The sequence below is a fragment of the Tyto alba genome, unplaced genomic scaffold (assembly GCF_018691265.1).
Source record: "Tyto alba isolate M040663 unplaced genomic scaffold, T.alba_DEE_v4.0 Super-Scaffold_14, whole genome shotgun sequence".
In the NCBI taxonomy this organism is placed as follows: Eukaryota; Metazoa; Chordata; class Aves; order Strigiformes; family Tytonidae; genus Tyto; species Tyto alba.
This window is the reverse complement of record NW_024881276.1, coordinates 28,385,348-28,412,104: the sequence shown is the minus strand read 5'-3', so window position 1 is coordinate 28,412,104 and position 26,757 is coordinate 28,385,348. Positions and strand designations below refer to the sequence as shown.

The 26,757-nt window shown below is 42.4% G+C and overlaps 2 protein-coding genes and 1 long non-coding RNA gene across 3 annotated transcripts in view; 2 read left to right on the top strand and 1 right to left on the bottom strand.

The window, feature by feature from the left end:
* The window catches only part of DOP1B (DOP1 leucine zipper like protein B), a 52,889-nt gene extending 32,370 nt beyond the window's left edge, over positions 1-20,519 (top strand). Inside the window, 20 exon segments of the mRNA XM_033011266.2 lie at positions 2-515; positions 518-1,190; positions 1,776-1,887; positions 2,500-2,688; positions 3,336-3,461; positions 4,027-4,161; positions 5,037-5,092; positions 5,926-6,030; positions 6,115-6,181; positions 7,302-7,443; positions 7,852-7,934; positions 8,158-8,267; positions 14,246-14,392; positions 14,815-14,876; positions 15,802-15,930; positions 16,447-16,583; positions 16,848-16,903; positions 17,386-17,535; positions 17,991-18,120; positions 18,793-20,519. Of these exon segments, the coding sequence (XP_032867157.2) occupies positions 2-515; positions 518-1,190; positions 1,776-1,887; positions 2,500-2,688; positions 3,336-3,461; positions 4,027-4,161; positions 5,037-5,092; positions 5,926-6,030; positions 6,115-6,181; positions 7,302-7,443; positions 7,852-7,934; positions 8,158-8,267; positions 14,246-14,392; positions 14,815-14,876; positions 15,802-15,930; positions 16,447-16,583; positions 16,848-16,903; positions 17,386-17,535; positions 17,991-18,120; positions 18,793-19,050 (3,381 nt within the window). The 3' untranslated portion in view covers positions 19,051-20,519.
* On the bottom strand, positions 19,157-24,773 carry LOC122152956. Its single transcript, XR_006164965.1, has 3 exons — positions 24,425-24,773; positions 20,836-20,925; positions 19,157-19,239 (listed from the first exon to the last, which is right to left on the bottom strand). It is a non-coding gene; the product is annotated as an uncharacterized LOC122152956 (long non-coding RNA).
* A 27-nt stretch (positions 24,774-24,800) lies between these two features.
* The window catches only part of MORC3 (MORC family CW-type zinc finger 3), a 29,550-nt gene continuing 27,593 nt past the window's right edge, over positions 24,801-26,757 (top strand). Inside the window, exon 1 of the mRNA XM_033011354.2 lies at positions 24,801-24,919. Coding sequence (XP_032867245.2) covers positions 24,881-24,919 — 39 coding nt within the window. The 5' untranslated portion in view covers positions 24,801-24,880. The remainder of the gene's footprint in view (positions 24,920-26,757) is intronic.

Sequence of the window (26,757 nt, the reverse complement as noted above, 5' to 3'; positions counted from 1 at the left end):
AGTAGCACTAAACCTTGTGCGTGCTGACTCTGAAAGGACTCAAGCATCAGAGTCTCTGTCAAGTGATGAAGAGGTGGATTTGGAGCTCCAAGAAATTACCCATTCTAGATTGCTCAAGCAGCAGAAGGAAAAACAGGAGATGATTGAGGCTCTGTTCAAACACATGCTGCTATACTTGCAGCCTTATGACTCTAAGAGGGTATTGTATGCTTTCTCTGTTCTGGAGGCAGTGCTTAAAACAAACCCTAAAGAATTTATTGAAGCTGTAGCTAGTACAAGCATGGATACCAGCTCCACAGCACACTTGAATCTTATTTACAATCTCTTAGCACGCCATCAGGAAGCTCTTGTAGGGCAGAGTTTTTATGGCAAGCTTCAGACTCAGTCCCCAACCATGTGTCCCCATTCTCTTCTAATAGAATTGCTCACTTACCTCTGTCTCAGTTTTCTGCGCTCGTATTATCCGTGCTACTTGAAGGTCACACACAGAGATGTGCTTGGCAACAGAGATGTTCAGGTAAAAGTGTGGAAGTCCTGATTAGAATGATGACCCAGCTAGCTACCATTGCAAAAGCAGCAGAGAATAAGAACATAGAGTTCATACATAATCTGCTAGGAAGATGCAAAATTCAGGAGTTTGTTCTTCTTTCTTTGTCTGCATCTATGTATACAAGTCAGAAACGGTATGAACTGCTTATGGCAGATGGAGTTAATAATGTTCCTGAAGAAGAGCTCTTTGAAGAGAGCCTAATCAATTTTGGGCATGATCAAATATGGAGCGAACACCCACTCCAGATTGAGTTACTGAAGCTCTTGCAGGTATTGATTGTCTTGGAGCACCATCTTAGACAGACTCATGAGGAGCAGGAGAATCAGCCAGACCTTTCTAAGGAATGGCAGCAGGCTCTTAATTTCCAGCAGGCTATTGGTGCAATGCAATATGTCTATCCACACCCAATAACCTCCCAGGGATTATTCGTCTCTGCAGTGGTTAGAGGTTTGCAACCAGAGTATGGCTATGGGATGCATCCTACTTGGGTAGGCCTAGTCACATGTTCCCTGCCCTACTTTGGGAAGTCTTTAGGCTGGACTGTGGCACCATTTGTTGTACAGATATGTAAAAACCTGGATGAGCTTGTCAAACAGTATGAAAATGAAGCTGTGAAGACATCTGCAAAAACATCTGCAAGGTAAGAAGAGTCTGCCCAGTGGGATTTGTTATGCTGAAGCTTTTTAAAGTTCTTGTTACACTAGAGCATAGTGCACAGCAATTTACTGTTTTAGCACTGTGGCTCCCAGAGTCTGATCCTCAAACCCTGCTGCCCATGCAGGCATCTGTCCCCTGAGCCCAGGTGCGGTGGAGGCAGTGTTGTTGCAGCAGGGCTCACTGCAGTTGCAAGAATGACCAGCAGCTGTGATACCTCCTGTCTCCCTCTGCCTGCCATCCAAGTAAAAGGAAGTTCCTAGTTTTGAAAAAACTGAGAATTTTGGAGGACTAATTGGGGAGAGACACCCTGGAGAAGAAAAATACAGTGATACTGTTCAGAACAGGCAGTAAGTGAAAGGACTGGTGGGGAATAATATTCTAAAAGATCTAGACAAGAAAACAGTGTTGTCCAAGCATAGTTTGTGAATCCTTTGATGTGGTATTCTTGTCTGGTTGCTCCAGTATTCTTTTAACCATTGAATAGAAACGGATTTCTACTGGAACTTTTAATTAAGGGAATACCACTTGGCCTGTTAACATTTTTATTTTTTTTCCCCCACCTCCAAAGCTTAACTTCTAAAAGAGAAAATGTTACACCTGATTACCCACTAACCCTTTTGGAAGGTCTGACAACCATTGGTCACTACTGCCTTCTGGATCACCCTAACCAAACTAAAAAGGTAAGTGCTTAATGCCTACCACTCACTTGACACCAGTTCATCAAAGTATGCATCCCTTTTTCATTCAGAGGTGAATATAAGTAGTGAAGCGGCACTTGGATGAGAAAACCTTAGAGAAGCCTCACAGCACACCAAAAGAAGTGAACTAAGTAAAAGTGTAAGGAACGGGGACTGAACTTATTTTTTTTTTTTATTTGAAGACAGGAAAGTTAATTTTAAGCAGATGTTCATGATGATTTTGGTCATGCAAATATTAGTCCTGTGTAGCTTGTCGACAGTTGCTCTGTTATTAACAGTGTCTTTTATTTTCTTTTGAGTTGATAACATGCTGATGTGTTCTCTACAATTTTTATTCCTATAACATTTGTCAGAAGAGGATATTATCCTAAAAATTTCCTAGACAAATCCATTCTATCTGTGCCAAAATAGTGAACAGCAAATTCAGTAGACTTTAATAGCAGCCGTATATTTCAGAAATAGAATGGTTGAATTATTTTTAAAGTTGTCATTACAAAAATTGACTGTAATTCTTCTAATTATAGAATAAGAACAGTCAATTAGTGGTGCATAATATAGTGTATTTTAATATTCATGTTTTTGTTCTTTTTCTAGTCATCATCTCTAGCTGAACCTGCAAACCTGAGAAACGCTAGGAATGCCATTTTGGAAGAATTACCTCGCATTATTAATACCATGTCCCTTCTTTGGAGCATTATAAAGAGGGAGGACTCTCAAAAAAGGCCAACTGACTTCTTTGGAACAACCAAAGGCTCTTCTTCAGTCTACTTTAAAGCAACCAAAGTAGGAGTTCTTTTAAACTGCTGTGTATCATCATTCTTACCCCTCCCTCACCAGTGTATTTTACACAGAGATTATAGGAATAGTTTTGCCATTCCCAGCATTATACTGGGCCACAAAGAATTTCTGAAGAACTCTCATGAGCTGTAGACTCGCACGGTACATACCTACAAAAGTAGATTTTTTTCCGTGTTCTTTTTGCCCATCCACACCCTTACCTGATCTGTTTAATGCTTTGCTTTTTATGTGGGATTCTGATAATAGCTGCTGTAGAGCCAACTGCCTCCAAATTGTCTGTACCTTCCACATGCAGTAGAACATGTCCCTGAAGGAATAAAAATACCACTTTTCCCTTCTTCTGTGGCTATTGGTAAATCATAGTAGTGAAAAATATCTGTAGGAGAGAGAATATAATACAAGAAGTTACTTTTTCTATTTTACAATCTGTTTTCCAACAAATGTGCCTTCTATCTGTAAGAAGGATACACTAACTCATAAATTATAAAAGCTAGTCTGACTGCTAAGTGTATAGATTCTTTTGTTGTGTATTTTCTGAACATCTTGGAAAAAGGAAGAATGTTTTACAGACTATTCAAGGCAAAGTCTAGCTCAGAGTTTAGGGTTGACAGTTATTTTTTTCCCCTCTACAGACATTAAGAACTAAAATACTCGACTTCATGAATCCACTGACAGCACAACTTGGAATCCAGTTGATGGCAGCAATAGCAGCAGTATGGAACAGCAAGAAACCTCATAGGAATCAAAGTAAAATCAAGGTGAAACTAAAGAAAGGCACCCTTAGTTTTTGGGGTTATTGACATGTGACAACGTCAAGCCACTGAGAAAACTGTAATGTGCTTATTTATACATAATTCCACAAAGCATCAGGACTACAATTAAACCTAATTAAGTAATCAAATAAAAAGGACAGTGTGGCCATTTAAGTCTAATAGTAATAGCCATTTTTTATTCAATGCTGAATTGTAATCTTAGGATTGCAACTTGACAATTACATTTTAAAGACCTTGGATGAGCTCCATGGCCAGAGAAAGGTTGGAGTTACAGTATTTTCTGGAACTAAGCATTTATTCTCAGTAGAACACCTCTTTTTTTCTGCTTTCATTTGAACACAATGAAGCTGTTTTCATGAATGTGTTGGGCGAAGATCTGTATATGACAAATTGTTTCATGCTCGATTTAACTTGTCTAATTCATGTTTTGTGTAAGTATTGATACATGAAATATCACCAAAAAAAAGCTGTTTTTTCAACTTCAAACTTCATGTTTTGCCCAGTACAGTGATCTGAGGGGTGTGGTTTTTGTTTTGTTTTGTTTTTTCAGATTTTTCCAGTGGCTAGTGCATCTCAGCTTATTCTTGTGGACTTAATATGTGCACTTAACACATTGAAAATTGATACTATATTACATCTAGTCAAAGAGGTAGTCAAGAAACCATCGCAAATCAAAGGCGAAGAGGTAACCATGAAGATAATTCCATTTTCTTAATATATTCTATTCTGGATCTATCCAATGTGTCTTCTAAATACTGATAGAAGGGAAGTTTGGGGTTCTTTTAAAATGTGTGATTCTCTTTTGCTTCTGAATAAGTTATATTTTTAGAATGTGGGTTTCTGTGTTTTAATCCCATCAATGTAAATAGGTTCTTCAGAATATTTTGCTAGAGAAGTTGCTGGTAATGAAAAGATGTGGGGTCCTCCAGGACTGAAAATGATGACAATTTCTGTAAAGCTGCTGCAGATACACAACTCAGTGATGCATTTCTCTCTCTCTAACCTTATCTGAATAGTTAGAAATACTTCACGTTGAGTCTGCTGTCTTCCAATTGGCCTTCAAGGAAACCAGTTTTGTTACTATGCATGTCACTATAGGAGCTCCTACAGGTCTAAGTAAACTGTGGCAGATACTCCAAAGTAATGTGACTGCTTCTGAACTAGGGTCCTCTGTTAAACCTCTGAATTCCCTCATACTGGTATATAGAGAGTTTTATCATAATTGATATGCTCTTATTTATACATAATTCCACAAAGCATCAGGACTACAATTAAACCTAATTAAGTAGTCAAATAAAGAGAACAGCGTGGCCATTTAAGTCTGATTGTAATAGCCATTTTTTATTCAATGTTGAATTGTAATCTTAGGATTGCAACTTGCCAATTATATTTTAAAGACCTTGGATCAGCTCCATGTCCAACTACCTGCTGGAGTACAGGAGTACCTGCTGGCTTCTAAGAAGGGTGTGCTAACCACTGAACATGAGTATTCAACAGCTTGGACCTTCTTTTTATTTTTTTCTGATCGCAAATAATTGTGATTTTGCTTTTATTTTTCAGAAATCTTCTCTTGTAGATATTCCTGTGCTGCAGTTCAGTTATGCTTTCATTCAAAGGTAATTCAGTCATTATAAAGGAGAGTTTTCTGTTTGACTCTAGTAAAGTAACAGCCAGCATCACTATTTCTGCTTTACTTTGATTTTCATGTCACAATGTCACAGAACACCTTTAGGTAGGAAATGGTTATTGCCACTTCATTATTAAGTAACAGATAGACACAAAATAACTGGGCTATGACATTCTATTCTATTGATCTGTTGATAGTGCCAGTCTGAAAGCCTCATTTCATACAAATAGAGCAGCATACTTCAGGCATCTAATGAGCAAGATACTTGTATAATTTCTTATGATCTTTCTCCTTATCTGTTCTGTGTTGCCAGATGAATGGATAGAGAACTTCTAAATTCAATAAAACAGTTATGGCTGCAGTCTGTGCTGAACATGTAGTGGGTCAGGCAGCTGATTGGAAATATTCCTTTGATCAAAACTCTTCTTCGCATACTTGGCTTTTCTTGCATGGAAGCCTTATATCAGACTATACAATATACTGTATGCAGTAAGCTATGGACATAAGTAAGCTGGCATGCAGTGGAGTGGTTAAGTGGTTAGTTAAACTTTATTTCTTCTCTTCCCCCTGAAGATCCAGCAGTCCTGTAGTGCTGGCTGGCATACTGTGTGTACTGCTAGCATTTACTGCTCTACACATATTGCCTGTGCTGCCGGATACTTATACCATGTTGTTGGGTCAGTTAGGAAGGGGCAGGTTCTAAAGGACTATCTTGATGGAAGCTTGTAGGCCACCAAGTTACCCACCTTTGGGTTTTTTTTGTTTTTTTCCTTAACTCTAACTTCAGACTTGTGTGCGTTTTGGTGTTGTGTTTTTTGGCAGATTGCCTGTTTCAGCCTTGCAGGAGAACTTCCAGTCCTTATTAGGACTTCTCAAGGAGTCTGTGCAGTTGAACTTGGCTCCTCCTGGACACTTTCTTCTTCTCAGGTACTGCATAAAAGAAGAAGGTTTATAGATACATTGAGTAGACCTGTCCAATTACTAACTCAGAGTGAATTCATTTTCCCACAGTACTCTGAATGACTTTGTGACTAGGACACCTACTATAGAAAACAAAAAAGACCAAAAAGACTTGCAGGTACAGTGTATACATGTATACCTTTCAGTTCATAAATCTGTCACCGTACATCTAAGTAAAAGTGGAGGTGGCCTGATCTGTGCTTTGTATTTGAATTCACCTGTGCTTTTAGAATGTGTGAATGTGCATCCACACATCATGGACTAGACCTCATAAATATGGGAGACTCAAAGATAAGAGACGTGATGCATAGAATGTCTCTAACAAAATTCTGTCAGAAATGCTTGAAATTGCAGTGGTAACTATGGACTTTTAAAAGCTGTTTTCCTTGGATACGTTTATGATTTTTCTCAGAATTTAAATCATAACACAAGTGTGATGTCATGAGTTCATATCGTATGTGTAAGTATTGAAATCTCAAAGCTACCTAGAAAAATTTGTAGCGTAATTAACCTTGAAGCTCATAGCTGTGTTTGGCTAGGTAAATGACAGTCAGCTCACCTTTTATGTAAAGAAGGGGTTAAGAAGAGCAGGATTATCTTCCTATACTGATTGTGATTTCACCAGAACAATTTCAGCACAACCCACATGGCTGGTATTAGCTCTAAGCCAACGTAATGCTCCCTATGAGGTGAGGCAGTGCTATGGTTACTTTAGTGTGCCAACAGAGAAATTAAGTCTCCACTTGTGCTTCAGAGACTGGCCAGCAAAATGAAGATGATGATAAAAAGGCAATTTTGCCATCTTGCTGTTTTATAACCTCTTCACAAGTGACCTCTGCTTTGCTTTGAATACTTGGGATTTAGTTTTCTTACAGTGTCTGGCTGATCATGTCTGTGACAGATGACAGCTAATGTGTGAAGTGTGGCAGGACTGATGCCAAATTGATACTGTGTTGATGGTGATGCCTTGCATGGAATATCATGACTAAAATCTCCATGATAAGCTAACTTTACAGTTTCTCCTTCTTCTCATTTTCTTGCCTATCCTTATTTGAAGTGAGCAGTAGTTAATTATCTTGAGAGCACAGACAGTTAAATCAGAGAAGTATTTATGTTTCTAAGAGATGAAAGTGCCTACTTCTGATCCTCCTGACATGTTCCATATAAAGAGGACTTTGGTGGATTGGCTGAGTGATGATAGTTTTCATCTGATGCCACATTGTCTGCTTATGTTATAGGAGGTGACCCAAAAAATCTTGGAGGCTGTAGGGACTATTGCTGGTTCTTCTCTGGAACAGACTAGCTGGCTGAGCCGGAACTTAGAAGTGAAAGCTCAGCCTCAGATTTTACCAGATGACTTCAACATTGAAGATGTGAACGGTAATGTGGTTTTGTCTGACTTTCCGCTGCTTTTTCTCTTCTTAAGTCAGTGAAGAGTACAAGGTGTTTGACAGTGTGTAGTTCACATGAGAAGGGAGTAATACAGGCAAAAAGTAAAACCAAAAATATGCATTATCCTCCAATAACAATGTCAACCTAAGTGGCTTTAGTAAATATCTGCAGATTGTGTATAATACAGAGGAAAACATATTTCAGGTGCAAGCAATACATGTGACAGAACAGCATGGGCATGAGCGTGTGGTATGTCATTGTGGCAACATGCCCAGAGGCATTTCACTGTAATACCAATATGCAAATAACAGTTCTGTTTGGGAAGAAAATTAGCAAACAACAGAATTTAAACACGTCTTGTCTGAAGAGAAAACTAAATGATTTTGCCTCTTTTAGATACATCCATGGCACCATCTTCAATGGTTTCTGCCTCTGCTCCTTCGATATACAGTGTCCAAGCTCTTTCTCTCCTTGCAGAAGTAAGTAGGGGCAGTTTTGTCATTGCTGCTCTCATCTGTGGGGTTGTTATTGATATTATTGAACAGAGGAATACATAGGTTTTCTTGGTAGATTAAATGGGAGCGTAAATCTTTATTGAGCCATCCCATTTGCACACATATTCTAGCCTGAGTATGGCATGCTTTCCCCTTTTGTCAGAAATACCAACTAAAGGTTTAAAGATACATTCTTTTCATTTTTAAGGTTCTTGCTTCTCTTCTGGACATGGTTTACCGGAGTGACGAGAAGGAAAAAGCTGTGCCATTGATTTCACGTTTGCTTTATTATGTATTTCCTTATCTGCGCAACCACAGGTGACTTCTCTCTGCACATGTGCTTTTTCTTATTCATCTGATTTTTTTGACCACACTGTAAGACTTTTGCTTTTTCTTCTTCTCAGGAGTGCTTTAATAGTCAGGGGGAATTTTGAGAGTTGGAGACCTGAGATACAAAATCTTATATAAATAATTCTCTAATTTAGTCACTAACTGTATAGGACAGAGAAGTACGTTCTCCCCTTTCTATACCATACAGTTGATCTTTTGCCCTAGAAAAAAAAAAGTCTCCATTATTCTCATTAACGAGTGAAATTTTCTCCAAGGAAGGGCAACTTCCTTTACAAGCCTTAACCCTGTAAAGCTCCTGTGCTCAGACACTGCTGTTCTGAATCACACCCCAGAAGAGCTTCTCTCTCCACTGACTGTGGAAGACCTAGGGAATGAGGCGCAGTTAATTAAAATTAACCTCTGGGAATACTTTTCACCACCCTCTTCCTGTTGTTCATACACACATGCGCCCCAACTGGAAGAGCACAGGTAATGAGCATAACTAATTGGTATCTAAGCTGGTAAGATTTTGTTGTGATTCTTTTCAAAGCTGCTCAGCTGTAGAGTCACTGAGCCTGTCAGCTGTTCTAAGTTCTCTGTGCCTTAGTTTTCTGGTGATCTTACAGCTTGAATGATGAGCCATCCTCCACAGTAAAGTAATACAAAACTTATCTTTTGGGAGGATTATCTACATATCCAGTACGTTTATGCTAATAATGCTAAATCCCTTCTCAGTACAGACAGCTAAGAGTAGTCTGTTAGCCCTGCTGTACCAATCATTTGCAGCATTAAGGACATTGCAATGTTTTGCATTAGCTTGTGGTTTTTTGCTTTTAGAGAGTTTTTCCTGACCATTTTTTTTCCTGTAATGGATGATCAGAATTCAGGATAATACTTTGTGGCTATGTTTACATTAGCAATTTGATTAGAGCAGTAGTGTAGTTTTGAAGTGAATCTCTTAATTTGTCTCCATTTATGAAAAGCTGGCTCAGTACTCAAAGCAGTTTTACTGCATGAACTAAATTACTTTTGGAGGGACCTAATAGAAGCTCCTATACAAAAGTGACCCATGAAGTCTTGCTAAGTCCTGACTGCACTGCCATGAAGAGATCTAGAACATACATACCAGATGTGCCAGCAGAAGGCTGTCAAACCTGGGACATCCTGAAGCTGTTTTTCTGAGCCAAGTTATCCTGCCCTACTACTTGCTGTCCACTGTGGACCCTCAGCTACTTCACCACAAGTGATATCTGTCTGCTGCTTCTTCCTTATCCTTCTGTGTTTCTTCTGACACGTCATCCCTTCCTACTTTATCTTCCCTGTTACTTCTCTCTATTGCTGAACGCTATTGCTTTTATTGTCCTTTACTATCACTGCTTTTCAATTCCTGCCAATCTGACACCTACCTTTTCTGCCTGTTGGGAAGAAGGGCAACATGAAAACAGTGCCACTGCTGAGTATTTCCTGTGAAGTGGTCAAAAGTTGTTGGTAGTCTGGATAAAGACCAGGACAGCAATCAGAGACGAAGAAGAACACAGCAGACTGTGTCCACTGCAGAAAGCCAGGAGAAATCTTCAAGTACCTGCTCACCACCAAACCTGCAGCCTGTTTCAACTCAAGTCTGAGGGCCACCATGCAGCAGTGTGTAGGGGAGCGTGTGCTGTCCCTAAACCTTACAGGACGACCTGTGCGGGAGCACATCCATGGATCCTTTTCATCCACAGACTCCTTTCCACACCACAGCTGGCTTCAGGAGAGCTGTTGGTTAAAACCCAGGTATGTGTACAGATGCTCATTTTAATGGTGATGTTGTAAGTGAGTTAATGAATGCTTTCACTTTTGGTGGAAATTAAGGTATTTTGTTCAGAGAAATAGCGTAACTCTATACGTCATTGCTCTGACTGCAAAGGTTGCTTTGTCTTTAGAAGTAATTGTCCTGGGCCCATGAGATGTGAGATTAATCTTACACGTATCAGTCACCTGTGTCAGAAACTGTGGTTCTGCCTATGGGCCTGCCTCAGGCCGGACTGGGGGTCAGCTTTGTGCAGAGCACCTGGGGATAACACAGCCCCCACCGGGCTTCTGCTGATAAGAGCATACTGCCAGTGCCTTACCTTCCCCCACCAGGCAGCTGCAGGCTGATGGTCTGGTGGCGGCAGCGTTCATTCAGAGCATGAAGCAGTCTCTTAACTGAGGAGCCATGGAGTTTTGTGGTGACGCTCAATTTGCTTTGCATATAAATAAGCCCAAAATATGACTGGCTGTCCCATGCTCACCCCTGGCACTGTCAGTGGGCAGCAGTGATGCAGTCTCACCTGCAAGGCTTTGACTCCACAGGGCACAAAGCACATCACTGCCCTTGTCCCTATTTGTGGCAGACAGCCTGCTGCAGGCACTCAGCTGGGGCCATGCATCTCCCATGGTTTTAGGGGTAAAACAGGCACTGTCACATCTGCTGACATGTCACTGCTGCTTACAGAGCTCTGAATCCGTGACGGGTCCTAACCTTATCCAGTAAACTTCTGTGTTGGGTCATTCTGAGTATTGATTGCAGGTGGAGGGACAGCCCAGTCTGTTGCATGTTTCCAGTTCAAGCACACAGCCCTAGGGCATTCCTTGGTCTGGGCAGGCAGGAGCATGGCATGGAGCACATTGAGAGCACACACTGACAGGAGACCTCCTCCCAAAAAGGGCGGTCAAAAGCCTTAATCTTGGCTCCTTGAAGAAAACCAGAAGCTAGAAGGAGCAAGGCCATGGGCAAGAAATTATCATTTATCTTCACAGGCACTGAGGGACTGATGGGTTTGCTCTTCTCTCCTCCACAGAGTCCTGCAAGGAGGGACTGTCCCTCCAGCTTGTTCCCATGCCACTGTGGGCAGGAGGCAGTATGCACCCTACGGGGCTACCTTTGAGCACCCAAAGGCAAGACAGCACTGCAGAGGGAGGAAGATGACAGAGACTGTAGTGGGAAGGCTTCTGCAGGATGCTGAGCATGACTGAAATGGCTCACGTGGTACCAGACTGGCAAAAGCTTGGGAGCAGAAGGCTCTGAAGAGCTGGGAGAAGGACAGCCCCATCAGGAGGATCACTGAACTGTCTTCCCTGGCAGTGGTGGTTGCTGGGCACTTGCTGGAAGAAGCAGCTCTGCTTCTCATGGCTGATGCCTGGGCAGACGGCAGAGCCCCCATCCACGTATGCAAGTCAGTTTAGAAGGGTGAGGTGTGGGAAGAGGCATGGAGACTACAAGGCCCTCTTCTGTCCTCTCCATGCCCACCAGCATTGTGCTAGTTAGGCCTCACTGGCCAAATTCTGTTAATTTTGTCTCAGTATAGACCATGTTGGCCCACAGGGGAACGTACATGGTTGCATTTGTTTTCTCCTCTGTTTCCATTCCAGTAAGGTACAAGCAGTATTTCATCCAGGAACTGAAACCTGTTGTTGTTTGAGCTTTTTGACAGCTGTTTCTGTTTAGGTATAGGTGTTCCTCCCATCTGGGTTTTTGGCCTTGAAGCTCTCCTTTCTGTGCATGTTAGGTAATGGAAGGAAGCTGTGGAATGAGGCAGCAGAACACTGGGCCGGTCACAGGACCCATTATGAAGTAGAAAGAGTGCAATAGCAATACCTCCCTATAATCTGCCTAGTTTTTCAGTCAGAAGCATAGGTAAGGGAGAGATGGATGATATCCTCTGTCAGCTGAACAATATAACCCTTTTCCCACAGGAACAGGAGGAGGGAGAGGAGAATGTTTCCTTGCTGTGCTGGTTTCCTTCTGTCTTCCAGGGCCTTACCAGCTAGTCCTGCTTTCTCAGACTCTCTTGTGCATCCCTCCCTCCCTTTCTCCCAGTGCTACTTATAGAGCTCTTAGAAAGCAAATCCTTTTTCTAGCAGTTCTCTCCGAAGTGGCAGAAAGCAACCCTCCCCCTTTCCCAGTTCACACTCCCTGTTCCATTTTTCTGAGTTGCAGCTGCTCCTGCTGTAGCAGGTATCAAGCTTCTCCTCCTGGCTGCCACCTTCTGGCTACTACATTTTTCTGAGCACATCAATCTGTACTGAGGTGTGGGAGAGCATTTATCCATAGCTTGCAGGGGCCAGGGAGGGAAGAGGGATTTTCTTAAGCATTGTTTAGGTCACAGTCAAAACCACTAGTTGATATGCAGTAAAGAGAAAAAAAAAGGTGTAGAGGGTCAGGGAAGATATAACCATAGTAATCAGTCATGTCTAAATGGGATGATGGGTTGAGTGTCGCTGTGATGTGAGCAAGTAAAGCCAGCAAGCCTCAGGGTGCAGCAGGGTTTGAAGACATTTCCATGCTCCCTCTCAATGGGGATGGATTAAAAATGATGCAGAGAAATTTTGGGAAGCTATTCTTTATTATTCATTGTATCTGTGCATTTTCCATTGTATCTACTGCAATGTTTTCTGCCTACTTCACCTTCCCTAACCAAGTTAGTAAGATTCTTGATGTACTGAGTGTATGTTGCTCTTGTTGACTAGAGCACACTGTTGTGTACACATATTTGATGTTCTCACCATTTGCAGAAGATATGGGAAAGCCTGCATACAGGCACCACTGAAACTGTTTCTGGAATGCTGTCATCACCCTGCTGTGCTGGGCCTGCTGCGAGCCAGCGGCTGCAAGCCAAACACTCATTCCATCTCTGCCCCGTGTGTGGAAATGGCACAGTTAAGATTGGCATAGACACCACTGCTGTCAGGATGTCCTTGTGAACTGGTACAGGGGATGAATGAAGACTTCTGCAATGCAAATGGAGATCTGAATGCCCGGCGTCAGCTGGATTTTTTTTTTTCTTTCTTTCTTGCAAGGAAGATACTACCATCCCCTTTGATCTGAGACTGATCGTTCAAAAGACATAAGCATCAGAGTCCTGATGAAGTTGCTGAGATACCTACAGATGTCCCTTGATGGTTCTACAATGTCAGCCTGGCAAGGCCAGCAGGTCCTTGTGATCTGTATAGCCATGACCATAGCAAGGCAGTTACTGGTTAAGAATGTAGAGCCACCATCACGCCCACAGATGTGCTGGATGATTTTCATTATACTCATATGTGCTGCTCAGCAGTCAGACTATAACCTCCAAGACTGTCTTCATGCCCCTGTCCTTCCCAGCTTGGCAGGAGTTTGGCTGCAGAGCTCCACAAAAAAGCAGTAGCCTCCCCCTTGAAAACACGGGGGCTGCTGAAGCCTTCTGTGAGGGTGACGTGGTGCCCCCTCACCACAGAGTAGCTTGACAGCATCCCTTCTCAACCAAAAGCCACATTCCTGCCAGTTTGAGCATCACCTTCCCAACCTGAAACCTTTGTTCAGCTATGGGCAAAGCAGTTACCATAGCAAGGATTTGTAGCAGGACGCTGTTTGGCATCTGTGTCTTCAGTGAAACTGAGGTGCCAGAGGACAAGCTTCTCTTCATGCAGGGTCCCTTCACCTTGCTCCTGCCTGTTTTGAATTGAGCCCTGTGCTCCTTCCCTACCGTGCCTAGCAGAGCATGGTGTTCAGATTTGCAGTGGGGTGGTGCATAGGGCAGCACAAGGAGAAAAAGGCTTATGTGTGAGGTTTTTATACAGGTGATGACATGAGAACTGATACATGTTATCTGGGTGACAGATGAAGTCTAGTGTGGTACCTTCTAAAGGGGCCCGCTTCAAAGCTTATTGGAAACTTTATTTTGGGGACGTTCTGAACCACATCTGTAGTGGACACAGGCAGTGCTGTACTGTGATACATCTAATCTGAAAATATCTCCCTGAACCAGGAGCACTGGAAATGAGAGGAGTTTCTGCGCAAACTATTTTGATCTGCTGATCTCCTGCTGCTCCAAGTTATGAGCTAATGTAGACACAGCCTATTACTGAGGGAATGTGGTTAGAAGTTAGGAGTTTATTTTCTGATTACATAAAGTCCACTTCAAAAAATAGATAAATTTATCATTATTGTTCTCTTCCCCCAGTGCCTACAACATTCCTAGTTTTCGTGCTGGTGCTCAGTTGCTCAGCTCATTGAGTGGATATGCCTATACAAAGCGAGCCTGGAAAAAAGAAGTTGTTGAGTTGTATATGGATCCAGCTTTCTTCCAGATGGACACTTCATGCACTCAGTAAGACATGAGATTGCAGCATTCCAAGATTCTATTCTGAGTTTGCAAAGAAAGGCTTTAAAGGAGAATGGCTAATACTGGAAAGAAAATTCTGGTTTGCACTTTCTTACAGAACGTAATAATGTTAAAAATGAGTCTCAACAACTAATTCTGATAAATGCATTATAAGCACTTAAGTTTTCATTATGCTGCAGAAGAATAAACTTGTCTCATGCTGGTACTTCCCTTAGTGATTAGGGAGCTGCATACAGTAGAGCTGGAAGACCTAGGATGCAGTATGTGTTAAACCAGATAAGAGTCTGCATATTGAATACTGTTTGGAAACTGTTTCCTTGTATGAAACGTTTGACCAAAATCTTTTCTGAGGTGAATCTATACCAGAGCATTCTCTGGTTTTCTAATTCCTTCTGTATCTTATTCAGCTGGAGATCCATTATCGATCATCTTCTAACACATGAGAAAACTATGTTTAAAGATTTGATGAGTAAGTATCAGCTACTGATAGCATATTTCTACATTAATTTGAAATCTGTTTGCATTTGAGCTATTGGGTGCATTTTTATTATACTAAAGACCAATAAAATGCAGACAATGCATTTGCCTAATTATGTTGCCAACTTTATTCACAGCTAAAAGCTGTGCTAAGTTAATTCTGTATTTTGGTCATGTCTAAAACATCCCGTAAGTATTTTTGTTCTAGAAATGCTAATGTTGGACTCCTGCATTCACATTTTGCTATAATTTTGAGTTGCTGAATTGTGACCTTTTGCAGCTGTTCCCTGTTAGAAAGCAATGAGACTTTGGCTAACTTTGCAGGTGTCTGTATATTGGCATCAAGCTGTAGGAATGTGATGCACCTGTACAGCAAACCTTTGAGCAAATGTGTTTTGACCTCTAATTCAGGCTTGAGGGACAGGGTAGAAGAAAGTGGGGGAAGGGGTAGGATAAAACCCCCTGAATTTGCATGGAGCTTCAAAAGAAAAAGGAAGCTTTAGTCTCTTTTTCAGATAATTTTAAATAATATTTGAAGGGTTACAGTTCAAGACTAATTCTTAATACACTTTTTTTTAACAATATGTATTTTTAAACTTATTTCCTTTTTTTCTCAGTAAGTCTTGAAGCTCTGAGATTACTCATCTATGGATTTAGGAGATTGAAAAGAGGGGAAGATTGATATATGTTAGGGCAGAGACAGGTTTAAAATACTGGACAGCCTCATTGGAGCTGCAATGCTTGTTTCATATAATTTTCCTGCTAGTGTGAGCAGATCCAGATCAACACCAATTTATTATTCCAATTAGTTAGACTCAAAGAGAGTTTTTCTTTTCAGAATATTTCAGGACATAGGAATTATTTTCAGCCCAAAGCACAAGTCTTTATAGGGTAGATAATTCTTATCTCTGTTATAGATATGCAGAGCAGCGCCTTAAAACTGTACCCAAGCTTTGAGCAAAAAGCAATGTTGTTAAAGCGGCAAGCTTTTGCTGTCTTTAGTGGAGAGATTGATCAGTATCATCTCTATCTTCCCTTAATACAAGGTAAGATTTGTAATTTCACCTGTTTTGATATTTTTTTCAGCTGTAACATGTATAAACTGTGTAAGAAAGGAATGTCACCTATTTTCCAACATGTACTTTCATTTTTTAAAAGTTTTAAACAGAATTTATGATGCTGTGAATCTCTGAATTCTAACAAAGAAATCATCTCTTTAAGAGGGAGACGGAATCTGGGTTCCAAAGCCTTTGGTCTGGAAATATAACTGGAAACATGATTATTTTGTGGCAGTCTTCCAGCCACTCTTGGGCTGTTGTTGTTCTCCTTAAATGCCAGTCTTGACAAAATTTTGTCCAATATAAAACCGCCATGTCTACAGACTCTCTGAATCACAGTTTTGTTAATAGAGAGTGCAGGGGACTTAACCCAAAACTGATGATAAAGCACAAATTCTCTTTTGCCACCTTCTACATTTTTTATTTTTCAGAACAGCACATGTTTAGGAAAATACTACTCTTTTTTGTTTAGTTGGTTTTTTACCTTTTTAATATTTACTTCAGAACGACTGACTGAGAACCTCCGTGTGGGGCAGACTTCTATAGTTGCCGCCCAGATGTTTCTCTTCTTCAGAGTTCTTTTGTTAAGGATTTCTCCTCAGCATCTAACCTCATTGTGGCCAATTATGGTAACTGAATTGGTAAGGAATAAGTAGTAATTTGAAACTAATTAGTGTGTGTTTTTTTTCCTTTTCACCTATTCCTTCCTCCCAAATACACCCCTTGTTTGAAAAAAGGAAATGTTTTCATAGTTTTTGTAATCTCTTGCATGATTTGTTAATTTGTTGCAAGTCGTGAGAGTAAACTAAGAGTCTATGGTTCCTTATACTATGTGAACATACCTTTTTTGAGATTAGGTCATATGAATGTTTCAGCATCTCCAAAAATAATTTATTTTTTTAAAGATTCAGACATTTCTACAGCTGGAAGAAGATTTAAATGAAGAAGATGAACCATCAAAGTAAGAATTGCCATTTGTCTGATAGAGAACTCATGGAACCTGGTAACAATTGTGCTTGTTCTCTATGTGCAAATTTTTATTTAATTCTCTGGGATAGGGAGGAGACAACAGGATTTTTTTATTAGACTTGTGTATTTTTTGGTACTGATTAATGCATAGTTTAGGATTTTTTTTCAGCAGCTAAAATAGCAATGTGTTCAAAAAACATAACTACCACTTAGTTGCATACAAAAATAGGAAGAGATGCTAAGTCAGCATTTGAATATTTTAACACATTGCAATTTTTAAAAAATATTTTAGATTACTTTTTCTTCTAACAGCTTTTTATATTGATCACAGTACTCATACAGAATAAAAATAGGTTTTCATGTGCATAAGTGCAAGTGCTCAGTTGTGTAAATGTGTACATTTCTCTTGCTGAGTGACAAACATTTAGTGGATTTATGTTTTAATGGTACATTTCTTAATTTTAACTAACACAGGAGCAACAGCAAAATAAGCAAACAGAAAGTCTCAGGTGATGGCAGTGGATCTGACATACAACAAAATGAGCTTTCCTTGTACTTATCAGCTTGCAAGTTTTTGGACACGGCACTTTCATTTCCACCTGATAGGATGCAGTTGTTTCAAATGTAAGTCCTCTAATTACTTACCTGTTCGCCAGGTTGTTACCATTCTTATCCTTTAAAGTAATTCCAGATCTAATTTATTCTAGACTTAATTTTGCCTTCAGTTCTTTTTACAAGTGCAGATGTTGATACTCAGACAAATATAATTCGAGGTATTTGTCAGTATAGGGAGATTTCACCTCATTGGGAGGTTCTCTAACCTGGAAAAACTGGAAGAAGATGAAGATGGCAACTGTTCTTTATTTTCCCTTTGCACACACTTGGGATTTTTTTGGAGCCAGATGCAAATAAATGCTGACATGATAGTAATATCCTTCATTAAGTTTGGCTCTGGCAATAGCATAAAATTGTAGTTATGACAGCTCTTTCTGTGAACAAACAGGTGCTCTACTAAACTATGTATGATCCAAACAAGGAGTTTTTCCTGCTTGTTTTCTTAAGTAGTCCATTTGTTTCAGGTACAAATGGGCATTTGTCCCAGAGGTGGACACAGAGTCATCTACTGTGACCTCTCATCTGATAGAAAATCATCAGGAATGCAGACCACACATTATAAGAATCATGGATCTGCTGAAGATGAAATACAGGGTAAAGAAAGAATGCTTCACTTGAATCTTTTTCTTTTTTTAATCCATTAACTTATTTTTCTAAACAAGTGACAAGATACTAAGTTAGGCAAGAGGTTTTTAGATATTCTAATAAAATTCAGGAGGCTTCTAGTAATGATCTGCTGCTTTCGCGTATATATCTTGAAGGTGTCAGATTGCTTTTGGGTGTGGGGAACCATAGGCAGTTTTCTTATTGATCCCTTAAATCTGGCTACAACCACCCAGTGAAAACAGTTTGTCTCAGACAAGACCAGTATTTATAAAAAAGTGCATGCTGTACTTTGTCAAAAAAGTTTAGCATGATAGTATTTTAAATTACAATCAAGGTTTCATATTAATTCTTCCAGAAAAGGAAATAGGGGTGTTAGTATTTCTCAGAGATATCTCTGTATTCTGTTGTTGCTTGCTATCTAATTCTGAAGGCTAGCCCAAATTTGCAGTCTTCTGAACTTGTGAGACTTTCATTTAATGGAACCTCGAATCCAAATACAGGAGTAACTCAGTATGCCATCTATACCACTTATATTGTGCTACAGTTGTAGGCTGTGGATCTCTTAGTATGAAAAGTGTGTGGTACAGGGTTCAGACAAGCCCTGACAACATTGTGTCTTGATGCAAAACCTTTAGTAAATCATGGTTTGTTTGTTTACAGGAAACAAACAACACTGGGGAATTTCCCAAGAAGCACAGATTTCCTCTCTTGAACTTCCGCTCCATATCTAGCATCACCCAGCTTATGCCCTTCTTCAAGACTCTGTGTTGCGCATTTACAACAAGTGGGAGCGAATCCCAGAATTCACATACTTCTGCATCTCTCTCTGTGGACTATGTTGGCAGTAATGGCATAAAGATCTTGCAACAGCTTGAAGAGAGTGTTGAATGTGACTTCCTAGAAAACATGGAAAGCTAAGCCACACATCAGACACTTGGCTCATGGTGAATAAGTAGCAAAAAAAGGGAAAACTTTAACTGCAATTCTCCTCTTTTTTTTTTTCCCCAGTTTTGAAACTACATTTTACATTTTCTTTCTGCGGTTATGAAGTGCTCTTCAGTGATCCAGGTTTCCGAGTTGGAGTTGAAAAGCAGGACTCTTCAGTTCCTGTGGGGAAAAAAAGTAGTACAGTTTAGTGGTAATTTATCATAGCTACTGTATTCTTTTACTTGTTTTCAATGTGAAGGATTAAAGAGATTTTGTAAATAAATGAAGAATATTTTTGACTTGGTGACAGTAGCAACTGTACCATTTATCCAGTAACTTCTCACGTAAGTATTTTAATCTGCTTTTGGAACTATGTTCTGAAAATAAATTTAAGAAAAAGCTAATATTGCATGTCAGAATACAATCAGATTGCAGATAAGCCATTTCCTGAGGTTAAACGCCGCCTCTACTTCTTTCTTTAACTTGTCCTAAAACTTACCAACGTCTATACAAATCACCTGAATTTCAAACAGATGTATTTTATAAGACTTAGCATTGTGCAAATAACTGCAGACTTACCATGTTTGTAATTTCAACTCTGTACTATAATAGCATTCTTCAGGATTAGTGATTCATAAATAAAAGACAAACATGCATAAAAGACAAACCTATGCACTAACATTTTGTAATTTACATTACTTGATGGGTTTTTATTTTAATTACTTGACTAAATATGTTCTAATTCAGTTTTTTAAATTAAAAAACCTTGTTCTTCCAGTGACTAAGGTCATTTTGCAACTTCTGAGATGCAACTAAATGAAGATAATTCTGTAAAAATACAAATTGCTGTATACCAACAGCCTAATTAAAATAAAATCCTTTTTTTAAAGAACACTTTTTATAGAAAATAATGTATTTGGCTATTCCTAAGTGTTAAAAGAGGTAGGGAGATCATCACAGTGCCATGACTACAGTAATGTTCAAGATGCAGCTTATTTCAGAACAGCACTGCTACCACCGCCCAGGAAGTGGGAGACAGGGATTAGTTCTACTGCCAAACCACACAGTTGCGTGTCTGAAGGATGGTTCTGATGGCCAGCAGATACGCACCATCATAGCAACATATAACCAAGTGTAATATTGGGTAGTCACTAAGAATTATTTGTATTAATATAAATTATTAATGATCTCTAGTGCTATTGGGATGAGCACAAGTGCAAAGTTATCCTTTTAAAGCATTACTTGAAAACTGAAACAGGATATTTTTTAAATGTTTGTGTTCATTACTTACATAACCTCAGTAATTTTTAAAGAGAGTATTGCTAATAGTCAGGATGATTTGGTAGTTTTACTTTCAGTTTTCTGGTGGTTGCATTCCATACTTGGGTATTTCCCTTAAAATCCTGATGATGTGCTATCATATGGGCTATTAAAATCTAAGACAACTTTTCACCATCAAACTTTGTTTTACTTTTTCCCATAAGCTATAAACCTGTGTCTTTACCTAGGTTGATCACTAACTGGAGGTGGTGAACCAGTTATTTAGATTAAGGGTTTTGTCATCCTTCCCCTTGAAAAAAGATATGTCCCGTTCTGGCTGCCTGTACTTCTCGTGTGCAGGGGATTGGACATCAGTCGCTTCCTCCCCAGCTGTGGTGAACTTTAAAAACAGAATCTGTGACTTAGATCTGTATAACTCTCTAATTTCTAAGGTGATCTTACCTTCTACAAAAATACCGCTTGCTTCTAACTCCTGACTTTCATACGTATGTTTACCTTTGTCCTGTGGTTCTGCAGATGGCTGCTTGAAATGGCCTCTGATATTTATGACTTGCAGAATACTTTCACTGCAGCAGAATCTAATTCCTAAGAAGAAGAAAGTTCTTCACAATTTAGTATATAAGCAGATAAGCAGTATCATTATAAATAGCATGTGAATAAGGAGAAAAGGCCTCTAAAAGAAGTCCTACTTGGGTGGTGGAGGGGCACAGTTACATAGCCCTAATGGTATCTCCAGCAGTGTAACTATATTCCTTTTCTGTATGGGACTAACTGCTGCTGCTGTTAAATCCACATGAAGGAGGGTTGTATTGTTCTAACACTGCTACTGACAAAGCAGAGTGAGTTAACTGTAGATTAATCTGAAAAACTTTTTCCTAGAACTCAGTATCAAGAATAGGAGAGAAAGCGCTTTTGCTTTGCTGTATAGTTCTTTGCTTGTTTTCAGAATAACCAAGCTTGTTTTCTCTTTTGGATACATCAGCTTTGAGATAGCATAGCCACAGTGCATGATACACAGAGGGAGACATATTTAAATATTCAAAAATATTTAGTTTTCCTGATAAACTAAAGGTAATTGCCAAAGAACAGCAGAACTTGAAATATGGAGCATTATCTAATGATTAAGTATATTCCATACTATATTTGAATGCAATTCTTCTAATGATATTAAACGTTATTTTGAAATACCTTTTAAAATGCAGTTATCATTTTTCAGACTGCCTTTACTGCTCACTCGCTGTCCTGGGTTGAGTGAGTGGTGGGGTTTTTTGGTAGCAGGGGAGGGGGCTATAGGGGTGGCCCCCTGTGAGAAGTTTCTCAAAGCTCCCCCAGCTCCAAGTCAGCTCCACCTCTGCACCAAAACTGAGCCAATCAGCTGCGCCTCTGCCATAACATATTTAAGAAGGGACGTGGTGAGGAGTTGTGGCAGCTGTGTGAAGACCAAGGTCAGTGGAGGAACGGAGGAAGAAAGGAAGGGGGAGGTGTGCCAGAGCAGAGAACCCCCTGTATCCTGTGGTGAGACGGCAGGGCAGCCCCCCCCACCACCTATGAAGATCCACAGTGGATCAGACACTGATTTACAGCCTGTGTTTTTCGCCTGGTTGATCAAGGTGCTGTGCTTGAAGAAGGCTGGGGTCTTGTGGGAAGAGGTAGCCCTAGTGCTGTAGTCCAGCGCTGGGAGGGTTGCAGCATGTGGGGATGTCCCACGCTGGAGCAGCTCAGGAAGGGCTGCAGCCTGTGGGAGGGACTCCAGTTGGAGAAAGTTGGTGACCCACATCAGAGCAGTGTGGGGAACGGGTGCAGCCCGTGGGAGGGACTCATGTCGGAAGAAGTTTGTGGAGGACTGTCTCCTGTGACCACAATGGAACAGGGAGAACAAGTTCCAGAAGCTCCCCCCACTGAAGATGGAAGAAGCGGCAGCACTGACTGCACCCCCCCATTCCCTGCCCCCTGCACCGCTCTGGGGAGGAGGTAGAGATATCAGGAGCAGAGCTGAGCCCGGGGAGAAGGCAGGAACGGGGCGGAAGGTGTTACCAGGATGTGGCAATGCTTCTCACTGGTGCTGTTAGTGTCTGTAATAAATGTTTGTTCTTTTTTTTTCTTCCCCTAACGAGTCTCTTTTGCTCATGACCATAATGGGTGATCTACCCCTCCTGGTCCTATCTCGAATCCCAAGCCTGGCTCATCTGTCCCTTCTCGTTTCCGGAATAGAAGGGGAAGAGAGTGGCTGCTTGGTGTTTGGCTGCCAACCAGGCTCAAACCACGACACTCGCCAACTTTAATTTTTCTCTGATTCTGTAAAAGCTCTCAAATTCAATTTCAATGAATGAGGGCTCTGTACAGAACTCTACAAACCTCAGTCTGGATCCTAGCAGCAGCGGCTCAGTTCTAGTCAGTGCTAGCCCCTATACCTGCCTAGGGAACGACTGTGCCACCGCCTCCCTAACCCTCTCCTCACAAGCCCCTGCTGCTCCAGCTCTGATGTCCCTATCTTTCCCATTCCTGAACTTTCCACACTGAGATCCCAGTCCTATGGTCTTGGGACAAGTTTTCTGGATTTATGTGTCTGGTCTTCCAGACACAAGAGGCAGACGGAAGAAACTGCTGCTGCAGCATCGAGGGATCATTGATGGACCGACAGGCACTGACCCTTTTATGAAGGGAACATCTCTCCCCAGGAAATTGGGGACTGCTGTTGCATAATGCTTCCTCTGCATGCCAGAGCTTTCCAAACTTCAGTCTGTACATTTTTACATTTAGGACAAATGCCCTGAAAGTACTGCCTTTTCAGTTGGAAGGAAGAAAACTCCTCCATACAACTGAGCTTGAGCACCTAAGGCCAGAGGAGCATGGCTTCACAGGATTATAGAATGGCTTGAGCTGGCAGGGACCTTGGGCAAATACAACAGAAGGTTGGCAAGGAGGATTGTAAACACGCTCAAGTGACTTGCAGCTGAGGTGTCAAAAAACACATATATCATACTAATTGTTGTTTAGCTTTGTGTCCTTGATGGGTAGAATGTATGTGTTCAGATAGCAAAGGCCTGTGATAGACTCTGAGGCATCTTACCAAACATCCTTGAAATTCCTGGCCTGCTGTGGGAAAGATCAAAGCACAGTGGAAAACAATGCCTGTGAAAATCACTGATAAATCTAAGCAAAAGCTGCAGATTCGAGATATTTTCTTTCTTCTCCGTGGTGCCTGTGTCCCCCCTTGCATGTCTTTGCCCAGGTACTAGCTACTGCGGAGATCCCCTGGGTTGCAAGGTAACGAGAATAAATTTATTCTTTGCTTTTCATTCATGGTATTGTGGTTCTTCCTGTGTCGGCTCACACAGACCCTAAAGATCACCTGGTTCCAACCCCTGTGCCACGGGCAGGGACACCTTCTGCTAGACCAGGTTGCTCCAAGCCCCGTCCAACCTGGCCTTGAACCTTTCCAGGGAGGGGGCAGCCACAGCTTCTCTGGGCAACCTGTGCCAGTGCCTCACCACCCGCACAGTGAAGAATGTCTTGCTTACATCTAATCTAAATCTACTTTCAGTTTAAAACCGTTACCCCTCATCCTATCACTACATTCCCTGATCAAGGGTGCCTCCCCACCTTTCCTGTAGCCCCCTTTCAGTACTGGAAGGCCACTATAAGGTCTGCCCAGAGCCTTCTCTTCTCCAGGCTGAACACCCCCAACTCTCTCAGCCTGTCCGTGTACAGGAGGTGCTCCAGCCCCCTGATCATCTTTGTGACCCTCCTCTGGACCCACTTGAGCAGGTCCGTGTCCTTCTGATGTCGGGGGCCCCAGAGCTGGACACAGCACTGCAGGGGGGTCTCATGAGAGCGGAGGAGAGGGGAAGAATCCCCTCCCTCGACCTGCTGGCCACACTGCTCTGGATGCAGCCCAGGACACGGCTGGCTTCCTGGGCTGTGAGTGCACATTGCTGGCTCATAGTCGGTTTTCCATCCACTAACCCCGCCAAGTCCTTCTCCGCAGGGCTGCTCTCAATCCACTCATCGCCCAGCCTGCATCTGTGCTTAGGATTGCTTCGACCTGAAGTTTCCATGACTTTGTGAAAACCTCTTTTCATACCTTTTTCACCCGCGGTCTGTACATCTTTTGTACCGTTGTGCGGCTGCACCTCAGCAGCTGCTCAGGCTCGGCGGCACCGCCTCCGTTGAAAACCTCGGCTAGCTGCCGCACCCGCGCTGGGAAACACCGTAGGGCAGCAGCCGGCACCACTGAAGCACTCCCGACCGCCTGCCGAAACAACGGCGGGGCCGCGCCGTTCCGGTTTGGCGCTGACAGCGAACACCCGCGGCCGTTGCCCCGGGGGCGCGGGGTCCACCGGCCTTCCCGTAACGGCCGCCCCCGCGCGCCGCCGGTGGGAGGGGGGGGGGCGTGGCCCCGGCGCCGAGGCCCTGCCCCGCCCCCCACCCGCGCAACGGGAGCGGGGCGCGTTTGGCGCCGGAAGCGCGCGGGGAGGGGGCGAGGCGGAAGTGCGGGCGCTGGGCGCTCCCCGCTCCGGCGCTCGCTGCGGCACAAAAGATGGCGGCGAAAACACAGGGCGGCATCCGCCTCAGCGCGGTGAGTGGTGCGGGACCCCGACGGGGGACGGACCCCGAGGAGGGCGTTCTTTCTTTTCTTTTTTTCCCCACCGTCCACCCGTGGCGGTCCCCGCCGGGCGAGCGGGGGTGCCCGTGCGAGGCCCGCGGCGGCCCGGGGACGGGTCGCTCTGGGGGGAGGAGGGAGCTGCCGCGCCGCCGCTGCCCGTTGCGCGGTTCGTTGCGTTCCCTCAGTGAGAGCGGGGAGCAGGGTCAGCCCGGGCTGGGGCGACGCCTCGCCTCTCGGGGGGTAAAAAGTTGTCGGCCAAGCGTTGGGAAGGGCGGGCTCCGGTGCCCTTCGCCTCAAATAAATCAGCACCCCGCTGCTCGTCTCAGACTTTCTCTCCCGGCGTGCGCTGTCCCCGGCAGCGCCCTTGCCCGGCCCCGCTCCTGAGGGGGGAAGCGGCGGGCACCGGCCGGTCCCGCCGGCGGGGGTGGGGGGGCCGCGGTCCCCGGCTCCGGGGCGGGTATTGGGGAGGGGGGTGGTGGTGTGACAGGCCGTGGGGGCTCCCCGGCGTCGGTCTGGGCGCAAAAATGGTTGGGTTGACTCCGGCTGTGAGGGAGGGGAAGTTACCGTCCGGGGGTTGGTTGTTGGGGGAGGGGGACTTCGCGGTCCGTGGTGGTGATGTAGTTAGTTGTGAACTTGGCGGCCTCTCGTTGGGAGCTTGTAACTCAAAATCTTAACTACTTTTCGCGAGAGGCCTAATTACATTTTAACAAGGGTGATGAACGTGCATGCATTAAATCCACTGCTGCATTGTGCTTTTTAGTCACAGTATTGCTCACGGTTGCCGTCCTTTTGTAGCAATTGGTCGTTTCCTTGTTTGTGGTAGTACAAGCAATGGTTTCTTAAGCCTGTCAAACTTCAGCCAGCAGCTATGCCTGTAAGTCACATCTATAGTTAACAAACAGCTGGTTCATAACCTTACTTATGGAATAGTTGAAAGAAGCTGGATCATTACAGGAAGTAACTTATCAAACACTTGAGTAAAAAATGTGTGTTAGTATATTCTCAGCCCTGCTTAAATTACTGTAATATAAATTGCCATGATTGTAGTGGTTAGCTATAAATGTCATCTACTTGAAGTTCAAGAATCACACTTTCATTGCAGGTCTTTAATTCTGGTAAGTGTTTGAAATCCAGTTTGTCTGATATATTTTATTAGAGAACTGTTCTCCTTATTTAGAAAACACAGTGTTTAAAAAAAAAAAAAAAGAGGAAGGAGGTCTTCCTTCTTTGTTTTTAATGCATTATTAGTTTTCTTGAGGGGAAAAATACATCAGAATTAATAATCAGTCTCTGCAAAAACCCTGCATATTACAAGTCAGACCAGAGACTAAAATTGTTCTCAAGTTAAAATAACTTTGGCAAGCTGGACTCTTACAGATACAGAGAATGTGCTGTTACAGATACAGATACATGATCACAGTCTCTTCTGTCAGCAGCAGTTCTTTGGAAATATGTTGGGTTTCACCAAACTGTTTCCGTTAGTTTCAGAAGCATTTATAAACAACCCAGGCAGTGTGAGGAGGCCTGGTAACTCATCCCACACTGGCATTTATCTCCTCCTGTTGCTCTGGTAAAATTTGTGTTCAGTTGCATGATGAGACAGATCAGGGAAGTGATCCAGATTAAAAATAAGATTTTTTTAAATGGTTGTTAATTTGGATGAGCTCCCTGATGTGGTTCGTGACAGTCATGTAACTGGACTAGCAGGGAGGGAAAGAGGAAAATGTCAGTGGGATTATTCCCCAGTAAGTTGTGAAATACTTTTATGAGATAAGACAGATTGTTCAGTGGTAATTTGATTTGTGCATGCC